Source organism: Bombus huntii, chromosome 13 (assembly GCF_024542735.1).
Source record: "Bombus huntii isolate Logan2020A chromosome 13, iyBomHunt1.1, whole genome shotgun sequence".
NCBI classification, from domain to species: Eukaryota; Metazoa; Arthropoda; class Insecta; order Hymenoptera; family Apidae; genus Bombus; species Bombus huntii.
In genome coordinates this window covers 7,542,471-7,555,495 of record NC_066250.1, presented here as the reverse complement: position 1 = coordinate 7,555,495, position 13,025 = coordinate 7,542,471, and the positions used below count along the sequence as shown (strand labels likewise).

General features: G+C 42.6%; 1 protein-coding gene across 1 annotated transcript in view; it reads left to right on the top strand.

Moving 5' to 3' along the window:
- LOC126872440 (diacylglycerol O-acyltransferase 1) overlaps positions 1–13,025 on the top strand; it is a 98,396-nt gene that overhangs the window by 14,815 nt on the left and 70,556 nt on the right. Inside the window, exon 3 of the mRNA XM_050632396.1 lies at positions 7,204–7,332. Within this exon, the coding sequence (XP_050488353.1) occupies positions 7,204–7,332 (129 nt within the window). The remainder of the gene's footprint in view (positions 1–7,203; positions 7,333–13,025) is intronic.

Genomic DNA, 13,025 nt, shown 5'->3' with positions numbered 1-13,025 from the left:
AAAAAAAAAAAAAAAAAAAAAGAAAGAAACAGGAGTGGTAGGAGACCAAAAGAAATAAACGTAGTCACTTTAGATGGAGTTATCATCTCGTGCAAGCGGACGTTAATTAGCGAGACGAGATGAACACTGGCGATGATGATGCCAGGGGCGCTTTATTTCAGAACACATCCTTCCGGCAAGTTCTGTTTTATTAGCGAGAGGTCAGCTACCGAAAACACAGTGAAATCTTCTCTTGCCCCTTTGACAAGCTATAATGACCTGCAAACAAGTCTCCTTTCTTTTTTTCTCTCTTACTTTTGCTCTTCGCGAAGGAGCACCTTTCTACCTTTAGTTGTTTCTTCTCCCCATTTCGCACTCCTCCTCCACCTCCTCCCCCGCTTCTCGCTTTCTTGCCCGAGATCGTCCATTATGCCGGAGAATCAGAGATGGCACACCACTCCTTCGTCTCTTAAACAAACGAGCCCTACTGTATTTACCCGTTCCGTGTTTGCCAGATACTTCTTGTTTTCGCCAACTTTGCAATTAGGCGCGAGCGCGTTTGGGTTCGTTGGACGCGGTGAATATCGAATGATCAAACCCTTTGGTCGAAGGAATTCACACGGAAAGCTATGTCTGGCTTGCACGATCTTTCAATTCCAGATTGATTTTAAAGTTTCCGTTTGCACGATCCTTCGATGCGAACATCCTGCTCGCATGTGTTTACCCGTAAATTGAATTTAATCCCCGATGACTTCCGCTCTGGTGGTAGAGCCAGTGCCTATCCGTAAAATATTCACCCAACAACGTCCATTTCAAAGCAAAAAAGTTTGTTATTCTCGCAGTGACACGGATTGTAATTACACGTTATATAGTTAGACGGCGAAGAATGCCATTAACTTCCAGTATGAACATTTTCCAATATGTCTGTCTGTGCCCTGAAATGACATGATATTGCTGAAGGGCAATAATCATTCGCTAATGTATAGTCGAATGAGAGGCGGATAACAATGATATCCCAGGTATTTTCCTCCCCATCTTTCTCTCGCATATATTGCGGCCCTTTCTCGGGTGTTATCAATACGTTCTCACCTACTATTTGCTAATATTTCTGCAGTATTTCCAACTGCTGGATTGCTCTTATCCAGTCTCTGGGCTCGATATTCGAATCGATAACAACTACGAGGAAGCAGAAGGAGAGCAGATTGGTGATTATTTCGCGGACATTCTTTTGCGTTCTCTCTCCTCGATATATGCATGTGTATGTACATGGAAATAATTATTCGGTGTTACAGTATCGAACGACTCGCGAAGGGAATGCGCAAGATTTTCCTCGAGGATTTTAATTTGCCGCTCATGCACATTCATCATCACCATCCCCAGGCTTCGTATCATTATCACAAGCCTTCGTGTTCGAACTAACACCTCCTTTTCGTAGCTCGTAGCGTCGGGTGTTGAAAAAGTACCTAGCGATACTTGGGTCTCGTTATTTTCGAAGCTTTCCTCGCTGTCTTATTTCCTTCACAGAAAATGCATTATTTGTTATCTACCAGTTGTTTCGACGTTTGATTCCTTCTTTTTTTTCTTTTCGGAGATTCGTCTAGTCAGGCAAAAACTTTTTAATCTTCGTCATCGGACGGACTGGACGACGCGCCACCGTTTCGGCTGACACGACTTCGAAACGAATGAGGATTAACGGTATTGTGCTGTCAATCCGGCCGTCGCTTTCTAGTTTCCTCTTGTTTCCTCCCTTTTCATCGTACGGCTCTTTTCTTCGCGGAAGATTGCGGCGTTGGTGTCGAATCTCGCGCGTGAAATCAGCCGGAAGAACAATGGAAAGCGATTACGTCGACAGAAAGGGACTGAACGAGCGTTGGTGGATTAGGCACGAAGACGATTGCGGTTTTTGAGGTTGGATTCGGTGTTGCCCCGCACGATCCACATCACCGGCCGCGATTCATTCGTCCCTGGAATTCATTCATTCACGGAATCTACTTGCCAAAATCGATTATTGAAAACGGCTAAAATAAACGAATCGCTTTAACTAAAATTAAAATGGTATTTCGCTGCTGTCCAAATGTTAGGCAGGAAATATCGTAGTATTGAAATACATCCAGTTAAAAGCCGTATCTAAATTCCCAGCGAAAATTTATTGACATTACCGTAATAAAAATAGTGGAGTGTAGAAAAATTCAATCCAAGTAGCCAAGAGAGAGAATTCTCTTCAAAGTCTAAACGTTCCTAACTCCGACTTTACCCTTGTCGAACAAGGATTTATATTTCCAACAACGAGGCTGTCTTCTTACAACAGGCGAGGGGGGAACCCTGATGAACCTCGGGGATCGTGAACGGAAGGAATGCAACGGCGAAAGTTAGGGATGTCGCGGTGAAAGGATGGGGGACAATAAAACAGGCAGACAGACATGCGGACGGAACCGACAGATAGACAGGGGGCGAGAAAGACGGAATACCGTGGCTCCTGGTAATCGATTCCGGTGTGCTTCCAACTTGGAAGGAGAACAGGACGACGAACGGAAGGAAGACGAGGTGAACGAAAATCGGGCTAGGAAGAAGATCTGTTTAAGGCGCCATTTAATTTTCCTTCATGAATCATTTAGAGTATTCTTCTACCCTCTACTGTTCCTGCTACTGCCCGTTCTCTTTCGTTTGCTCCCGATTCGCCGGTGGCGGCTGGCTGAGCGGCAAGTTTTCCTCCCTCATTACACGGGTAATATATGTATATCCGTCTATCGTTTAAATATTCACGAGGGTTCCGGTGTCAGGAAGATTCGCAAGGCAGATACGGGAATCCTATGAACCTGCTGCCCCTTTCTGCCATTCTACGCCCTTTCGTCTCCGCCCTTTTTTACCCATCCTCCTCTCATCTTCGTGTCCGCTCTTGTATGTACAACGGCTTCCCCGCTTCCGTATCCGATGAGACTGACTTCAGATTCGAGGAACAGCTAAGGGGATGAAAGAGAAACGCGAGTGCCGTGCTCCCTTTTGTGGGTGCTCGTCTTTCCCCTCGTCTCTCGCATTTCGGGATCGCATCAAGTGTTACCTACCGGTTTCTTGCGAGACGTAGTAGCTGTATCGATGCTGGTTCATTCATAGTTCGCGAGATAAAAATATAGAAACCTTATTGAACTAGAGTTGAAGAATAGACTCGATCGAAACATCTTTTCTTTTTATGGATACCGAACAGCTATTTGAGGACGATACCTATAACGAACTGATAACTTCAAGCTTCCCAATAAAGTTAATAGAATTTGTAAATTGCGATAAAAATGAAAATGAAAAGTTTGGAATTTCAAAATTATTTCCAAGTTCGTATCTGTAGTCTGTATCTTGTTTAGTTGATTAAGCGAAAATGATGCTTTAAAACAGTGAGTATCATTTCCAAAGATTTGGAAAGATCTTCTTATCGAATTATTAATTTCGAAATTGCCCTATAACCGACCGACAATCTACTGGCAGCCTTTCAATTCCGGCCGTATAATAGAAATCACCACGAATGTTGACAGCGTGTAATATACTTTTCATGGACTTGTGCGGTTTAGATAATGGCCGTTGGACCATGTCCGTTATCGTGAAACGAATTATGAGCGGCCGGATAAGCATGACTTGGATCGTGACGACGCGTATCCCCCGATATAATGGCACTTTAGTTGCGTCAGACGTTCGTATTAAGTTTACGATTCGCCGTGCGTCAAATATGGATTTTGGTGCGTGCAAAACGTACGCATAATTCACCGAGCAATAAAATGTTACCGGTATACGCCGTTCCGAATATTAATTACGTGAATAGAACTACAATTACTCAGGTTGGCACTGCGGGACCACGGAGCACGTCGCGCTTCGTTATCAGTATCGATAATTTTAATGAGCGTGTAATTAACTAACGATACGCCCGTTCATAGGTCAGGAGGTTTTCGTATTAGACTTTCTCTGTTTAGAGACGAAATACGGTTAGTTTCGAATAAGCCAGAGAGTTAATAGAGTTTTACGCGTTTTTAAATGTTGATATTCACGTGTTTTTGAGGGAGTTTACCGCGAACAAATGGAAAATTAACGAACTGAAATGAACAAATGGAAAATCGAGAGTAGTTGGAATGATCCGGATTTTTGGACAGTCCACGTAGATCGCCCAGTTTACAAAAACTCTTCCAGACTAAACCATATTACTCGGTTCGATCGCACGGTTGGGTAATTATACCAAAACATCGTTCGCTATTTCGTTTCGGTGCACCATGCAAAAATACGTTACCGTTCTTTATTCCGTTTCGTGCTACTGGTATGCGCCGATTATTCCCTTCCCTTTCCATTCACGTTTTCACGCTCGCATGCAGCGTGTCTGGTGGATGGAAGATTGTTCCCGCGTCGACTTGTCTAACGTGGGAAACAACGATCGGCCACATTTTTTAATTAGCGGTCACAATAACGTCGAGCGCACAGTAACGCGATTTTTATACGCTTCCATTTACATGTTTCGTGACGTGAAAATAAGTAGGATTATATTTGTGATACAGTGAACTTTTAAATTAATACATTAAGTAGCGCAGTAATTTTTAGTACCGCATAAAATATTTCAGATTTGTCGATAAAAAGTGAAAACTAAAATATTCACTGCCACATAAGGTATTTTTCGATAATTTCGATATCGAAAGATACATCCATATAGCCCGCAATTTTTCAACAAGAAACTAAATCGGACACGAATGAATTTTAATGACATTATTCCGCGAACTTGATTTATATACGGCGAGGGAGGGAACGATTGTTGTTACGTTTTCTCGTAAACGAGTCTACCAAGATTATTTTCACGAAAATTAAACCATGTTTTTGCGTTACAGCGAACGAGGGGTGTCTCTTGTTATCGAATGCCTACGGGCAAAAAGTTTGCCGCCTCGTTTTACGACATCAATAATCGAGGGGCTTATAACACGCGCCATCGACGAGTCGTGTTGAAAACTGCCGTGTCGCGAACTTTCTCACCATGGGAGCGACCGTTTTTTCGCATCTACAGGAAAGAAGTCCCCTCCATTTTAGCAGTAAGAAACAGAGATGCCGGTCCAAAAGCAGTATGCCGAGTACCCTCAAACTTTGAAAAGTAGACGGTAACTTGTGCCTTCTTGTCAGGGGTCATTGGGTGGATCGTCCTCAGCCTCGCGGAAATACATTGTTTCTAACTGATATCACGACTCCGTGCTCCGAAACATTGCCCTTCCTCTCGTCAGTCGGCAGTGGAATTTTATAAAACAAAGATTTGCGATTATTTCTATTCTAAAGGAATTCTCCGAACAAAGAGATTCTTTCGAAACAGCGAGTTGCAAACTATTCTTCTCTAACGGATATGAGATGACTTCTTTCCAAGTTTATTAAAAGATATCTCGCGAAGATACGAGTAACCTTCATAAATATTAAACACGATCGTAATCACGCCGTGTTTACACTGAATTATTTCGTCAGAATGAAAAGACGTTGTAACAGTTGTTAGACCACTTAAGATCTCAACTCACGCGAACGCGTACAGGTCCCTGTGGTACACCTTAACCATATGCAAGTACTCGAAAGACCGTTTACGCTTTTATTGCTCTGGCCCTATTGTTCAGGGCAAGTTGGTCGCGACACTTTGAACACCCAGTACAGTAGCACTCATGCATATGGAAGTTCTCGGTGACACGTCTGCATCCTGCCATGCAGGCCGTGGCCAGTATCAGAAGTGTGAGATAGCTCTTCCTGTGCGGCTCTCCGGCCGACTCTGTTGGCTTTATCGCGGCTCTATTAATTACCACGATCTGCCATAAATTCGGAGTAATAGTTAGGATTTACTCGAGACAGCGACCAGGTTAAACGATCACATTAAATGCACATAGTTGCTGGAAATAAGGGACTTCTGTCAGGTAATTACGAGGGACAAACGGCGCAGTATTTCAGGAAAGACTTCCTTTCGCTGTCTTTAATCTTTCGTGGCTTAATCGCGGTATTACGTTCACGGTGCAACTTCTACACCACTGTGCCACTTTTTCATTTTGTTTTATCCAGTATCGTATTGTTCCTTTGAGATTTGGTAGACTTAACGTCAAGGGGATTGAACTCTCCAATCGAGTTGCTCGTAGGATCTTCCCTTGTAAATACTTAAGACTCGTGGCTTCCTGCGATGGCGGCTTAGAAGCCGTTGTAGTTTCAACCTTAATCATGTCCTAATGTAAAAACCAGTTAGAACTTGGTAGACGGACAGTAAGAAGATCGAAGTTTAAATACTGAGTAGCAGTCTATTTTTTGATGGCAGAGAAAAATTCGCGAATGATTTCTATCTAAGGCATAGGTTAGAGTAGACTTGTGTATTCCACTTTTAACCAACGCCGTGAACTCTTCGTGCTTTGTTTCGTCTCCCTAAATTCTCACACTCAGGCAAGCACGTCTTATCCGGAGGAAGAACAAGTGTCTCCCTGAACGCTTTATGCTTCGAGACAAAACGCTTTTGAAAAGTTTACATGATGGTCCTTGTCAGCCCTTGTCGCGCTCGCAGTCACGAAGGGATGATATCAGTAGTCCGTGGAAGCCGATTACTCAGGTTCACCCTGTGTATTATCTGCGTGAGAGATACCTAAGGCGATGACGGGCTTTTGTATTTGCCACTCATCGCGATGTTGTATATGCTATTGAAATTCCATGAGATGGAGAACTGGTGTATTGTTAACATTGTCCACTTAATAGCCATAGAAGTTCCATGTCGTAGGTGAGAAGGAATCTCCAATGTGCCGAGCATTTCTCCTATATTATACAGCGTAGATACGGTAGCGATATTCCTTCGAAGATGCAGAAATAGAACTGTCCTTAATACGCTTGTCTGACATGCCCTGTTCGTTTCTACCAGCGTTCGTTTCAGGTGGTATGGATCACGAATCGTATATATTTGCCGAGAGGGAAGGATGAAGGGAGAAAAAAAGGAAGATGGAGTAACCGAGTGGATAGGAAAGATAGAAGGAAATAGGAGAAGCTTGAGCAAATGTTTTCAATACGTTGCATAAATCGTGTACCTCTTCGTAAATTGAAATGGAAATGCATATAACTGTACGGGTATGGAAGCGGCTTTATTGTTCCATTCTTATTCTAGTGATGTATCTATGATGCCTCTCCTTCTTTATATCGCGGACCAGAGCAGTATGATATCGATTTGAAATGAGAATTTCTTTTAACTTGGACCGTTCTTTTTCCTTACAGATGTCATCGTCCCAGAGACAGTCTGTTCTCCTGGAGCTCGGGCTTCGGCAACTTCACGGGATTCGTCAACTGGGGCTTCCTGTTGTTGGGCATCGGCGGAATCCGATTGCTCCTCGAAAATTTCATAAAGTGAGTGTATACCGAGAATCTTGATAAAACCACTAGCTTATCAAATGTATCGTGGACGACACGTGATCGGATTCGTTGAGAATTTTAGACTTCATACTACACCGGACGCAGTACTGCCCTGTAATATCATAGAGACAGTAATTTATAGGATTTACGATGGATAAAAAGAGCAAGAAGAATGCGGAAGATTCTCGAAAATCTCGACGTTCAATTATTTGTAGCAATTTACGTGGCGCGTAGTCGCGAGCGTAATTTATCAAAGAAACCAGTGTCATTTCGTGACACTGATGTCTTTATCCGCTGCAAAGATACCTGAAGCTTGAGCGTTCGATATGTCCCCGGGGTATTTTTTCGAATGTACGTGCGAAATGGATTATCGAAGCGTAGACCTCTCGATCACGCCACTGGTCAAGGGATGGGGCGTGAAAAACACGAAGGAAAGCCCCTAAATGCGAAAGGTTTCGCTCGAGCCTCGAATAATACCATAAAGGGGGAAATATCCCTGGGAACGACAACTTCATCAAGCTGTCACGGAGACCAGGGAAAGAGACAAGGACGAAAAATAAATTACGAAAGAAAAAATATCAAATTAAATTTTAATTAAACAGCATGGCAGCTTTGAACGACGGATAAATTTTAGTTAATCAGCGAACTGACGAAGTAAAGCTTGAGATACGTTGGGAGGATTTTCCCAAGCTTTTTTTTTCACCTGAAATTCGTCCGGTATGGTAGAAACAAAAAAGGGATCAATCAAGTCAATGGTGAAAAATGAGATTTCCCTTGTCATTCGGACACAATGTAGAATTTCTGGCTGGATCTATTGATGTCATTCTTGTCGAAAATCAAAGTCTTCGTGGCAGTCTAACCTATTTCGATAACTACATCATTATCGATGGTCCCGATAAAATCTTTGCACCGCTATAAAGATTATTACCAGAGATACACGTATGGGCGCATTAATTAACACGTGAAAAGGCGAATATAATTTAGCCACGCTAATATGTCAATAACATTGCCAATAAATGCATTTCTATATTTCACAGAATCTATGTATTTACGAGCTGGTTGAATCTCGATTGAATTATCGGATCGATTTTCGCCAAACTCGCTATATCTGAATGTATCTTGCGAAATGTAGATATTTGCCGCAAGGACAGATCTGTCTAAAATTTAATTAATTTATGAACGGCGTAAATGAGATTCTTTCGTTGCCGGGTTGATTAAAATTAACAGCGTGTCGCGAGTCTGATCTCGAACGAAAGATTTCGCCGCGCGAGAGACACAACTTACCTCCCCCTGCTCCTCCTTTACCAATTTTCTGGCCGTTGAATGGAGAAGGGCGAAGTACAAGCTCGGCCCATGAATAATTTCAACGAGATTTTTATCGCCGTTGTAAACTCTCGGCCTCGGGTCCGCTAGCTCCTGGGAGCGCGTAACAGAAATTTATCACGCTCGTTAAGCGTAGAAAAACTTTCGAAAGAAACTTTCGCGACGTAATTGCTCGGGCTATTCTCGAAGCGTTTTCTAAAACAAACGCTGCTGCAGGTCACTTGAAGACTTTCCGAACAAACACAGGAAATGATTCCACGCGTGACTAGCAGCGACAATTGTTCTCGAGACAGTCAACACGATTTAGCAAATTATTCTCCGATCGTAGAATTTCTAGGAAGTTTTGATCTGCTTTGATACTGTCGCCTTATTTCTTGAATCACCAACAGCGTCTTTCTAGACACTTTCGATGTCTTCTTAAAGGCAGGTTTCGATTACAAAGGGTGTGGGTGCGAAGATCCTTATAACGGACACATTTAACATTGCGTTTGAACATGTAGCAACGTAAAAAGAGGGTGTAATTGAGCTAGAAAGTCGTTGCGTGATTCTCTTTCACGAATTACCATCTATCTAGACGTCTGAGCAAGTTTCTCGAAGAAGAGTGACTTGCCTAAGAAGTGTTGAAATAGTTTGAAGTAGTTTATTCGACTCAAAATATGCTAGCCTTCTGGCTAGCCTTTTATATCGTGATAGGCTCAAGATAAGATTTTTCTTATTTACTTCCACGAAAAAAAAAAGAAAAAATTAAAGAATATCAAGTAATAGTTGTTATCGTTAGTACGAACTTGTGTCATAGACTATTTCAAATACATTTCAGCCGATAGATACATTCGCCTATATTCGATGAATTTTTCGTGCCTCCTTAAATTCCACTTGTTCCATGATAATTGAATTCGTAAGAAATCTGTTGAAGCCTGGAACGGATACAAGAAAAAGCGTTCGTTTGTCGAGTCACTAGAATAGGGCGAAGCAAGCAACGCGATTTCACGGCGATCGAGATTAATCGACGCGGAGAAACGTGGGTGGAGGTGGATGGAGCTTGAAAGAGACACGACAGTAAGAAAGTGGGAGGACGTTTCTCTGCGAAGTGAAAAAAGTAGGAAGAAAACTCAATTAATCGAGACTCTCGGCGAAGGACTCCGGTTCTATCGATAAAAGTCCGTGGAAAGGCATGGAGATAGAAAGACAGAGGTATCGAAGTTTCTATCCCTCCCCTTGTCTTTTCTCGTAGCGGCGTCCGAGAAACTTTTTGAAAGGTCCACGATCTGCTCATAATTTATGCACTTAAACTAGAACTGTACGAAGCTTCGTGCAATTCTTAATGGGTCGAGTTTACGAGGACGCGATTCGTGAAACCGTGAAGATGGAATCAAACGGCGAAATAAGACGAACGTCCTTCTATGTTTAACATTCCTCGCGGAAATTCATGAATTCGCGAAAGATCAAAGCAAGTATGGAATAAAAACCGCGGAACTTGTTATAAAATTATCCGAAGGGAAGAATAAACGAGCGAATGCTCTTCTTCTCCGTCTGTCGAATAACGAACTCGCGCTATTTCCCTGCGATTTTTTAAATCTCCATCGTATCGGTTAAAAGTACTGCGTGAAATCGAGAAAGAGCGAACGCAAAGAGCAAAAATACATTGATGTGTCGAATGATAACAAATACCCTTGAACAACAACCGTGAAAGCGTATAGAGTCGCGATAAAGTTTCAGCCATTATTTTTTGAAGCTTCGTTGGCGAGTTTCATATTCGTAGGAACGATTACAATGTCCGGCTTTGGAAATTTTCGACGATTCGATATCGGGTTCGTCGTGGAGAGACAGTCGGATTCATCGTGTCACGCTCACATCTCCGTCGTTCTATTTTGCCCGCGATTTTCGCAAGGATTCACGTCATACCGAGAAATAAAACTCGTCCACCGTTCATCCGGATTACTCGAGCTATAGTCGGAGAATCCTCGGAACTGTACCGTTGCCCGGTATTACCGAGCGCGAAAAAATGGCATTAGTCGTTTCCGGCATCGCGATAGCTTCCGTTTCGCACTGTTTCCGTACCGTTCGGCTATCTTCGTTCTCAATTTCTGTATATCGATATTCCCGCGCCATAAATCAATCATCGGAGCCTAGAGATTCCACAACTGTATCCTTTGGGAACGGAGGTCGCGGCGCTGCCGTCATGAGATTTATTTCCAAGTAGCTTAGAACGACATTCTCACTAGGAAGGCTCAAAGTGCGTTATCCTGCAGAAATAAGTTTACTTTAGAGTTTGGCCTAAAGTGTCCGTAGCTTTAGGTCTGTTTTAAGAGGATTTATTCAGGTTTATGGACACGCTTATGTGTTGACGTGTGTCCGTGTGAATGTGTATGCACGAATAAGCACGCGTTTAAGTGAAAGTTGAGTACGCGTTGTATGACGGAGAGTTCCTGCAAACTAACTTGAAAAATGAACACTTACGCGCTGTAAAGATTACGGTTCTACATCCTCGTGCTTATCCCTGTGTTTCGTGTCGAATTTAATTACAATAGGACCGCCGTTTTATTTAATTATATCAATTTCTATGCTCGTTTCAAATAATTGTGAACGCAATTTCGTTGACAAGTCGATCGCTAGTCGTCGGCGTGCTTTTGAGTCTAATTGAGGATACTACTGTTGGATGTTTACGCCGAGTTGCATGCACATTTCGCCAGCACTTTAATCCGATTAACGACCCACGGAAAGTGATTTAATCTGACAGATTGCACGGTAAACCTTTGTACTCGTAATCGGATCGCGCCAATTACACTATGAACTTGAAATTCCATTAGATGATCATGCGCTGCCGGACAAAATCCAGGTCACCGGATTACACCCCTAAACGAGGTTTTAAATCGTATCAATGATGGCACGGCCGACCATACAGGTCACTGATCTTTCTAGCTAGTGGCCTCTCTAGAGAGACAGCCAAGGCTTTTTTTACATGTCGTTCCATTACACCGGAACGCACACCGGAGTCTCGACTGTTTCGATAGGAGAGAAAAATATTGCTTGCCCCGGTTTATATAGGGACGCGAACGTGTTGGTTAATGTGTGTCAATGCGCCTCTGCTCATTTATAGCTCGATCGCGTAAACTATCAAATCACCGAGCCGTGTCGTGGCAGGCGGCCACTCTCTTTAGACCAACGATAAAAGGTAACAACGTAAACGTGCTCACCGGCTGCCGGTGTAAGATAAACCACATCCTCATCCCTGACCTCATTTATTAATATTTAACGCGAACCATTCGCGGTCGCGTTTTTACACCAAAACGTTTCATATTGACGTCGTAACTCTTTCAATCTAAACTTCTCCAGCCATCATCCTCTTTCTCTTCTACCTTTCCTCCTACCTACCTCTGTCTAGCTCGACACGAGTGTACGACTCTTTTCTCGATCACCTTCTTTATCCATCTCCGTTCTTCTTCTGGATCGACGTGGAATTGGGGATTTTATCGTGACGCTGTATTAACGAACTTCGATGAGCAAAGAACGGGCGCGGATTTAACGGGTTCGCCCAGATCAGAACGGCTATTCTCGTTCGGCAAAAGAAATTTAATATCGTTCCTACTCACGCCTTAGATCGATGAATTTCGATGGTTCGGATATCTCCTCGAGTTCATGTTGTTTCGGTTACTTTATCAGGCTTATCTGGAGTAAACAACCACCGATCATCGTATTTTTGATAAATCCAATAAACTTTTAAGCCGGAAACGTACACTTCCACGCCTCTAAAGCCGAGACAGTCGATTGCAATTTTTGTACGTACTGTCAGTTTTACGTTTGTGTTGTAACGACGAGGGATGAACGCGAGCGGAGATGGCTAGCCTTTATCAGATAGGAGATAGAGCTATCGTTCAACGATTTTCTCATAAATTTGTATTAGTTTTGATTGCCAGAGTTATCGATTGTTTTTTATCGAGCATGACTTGCCCAATAAAAATGGCATATTTATATATAGAGTAAGCTTATTTTTGCCTGACTACGTTTCTTTTCAGTGTCTATTGCGTATATTGATGATATTGATATGATAAATAATTGAGGCGCAACGCAACGCAAATTACATTTTCCTGTAACAACAAACACTCGTATTAGAAGCTAGTTCCACTCCCCAAGTAAAGAATGTGCTTGAAGAAATTGATAGGTAATTTAGAAACCGTGGTGAATGAAGACTGATGAAAATGAGAGTTATCGTAACGCTCTTTTAACCGTGCCCTTTTCCTAGTACGTGAATGTATCCCTAATGACAACCTTCGTGTTTTGTCGTAACTATCTTCCATAGCATGAAAGCGGATATTTTTGTTATAACTTGCGGCAAGTTTATTTTACAATTTCCGCAAACCAGCCTC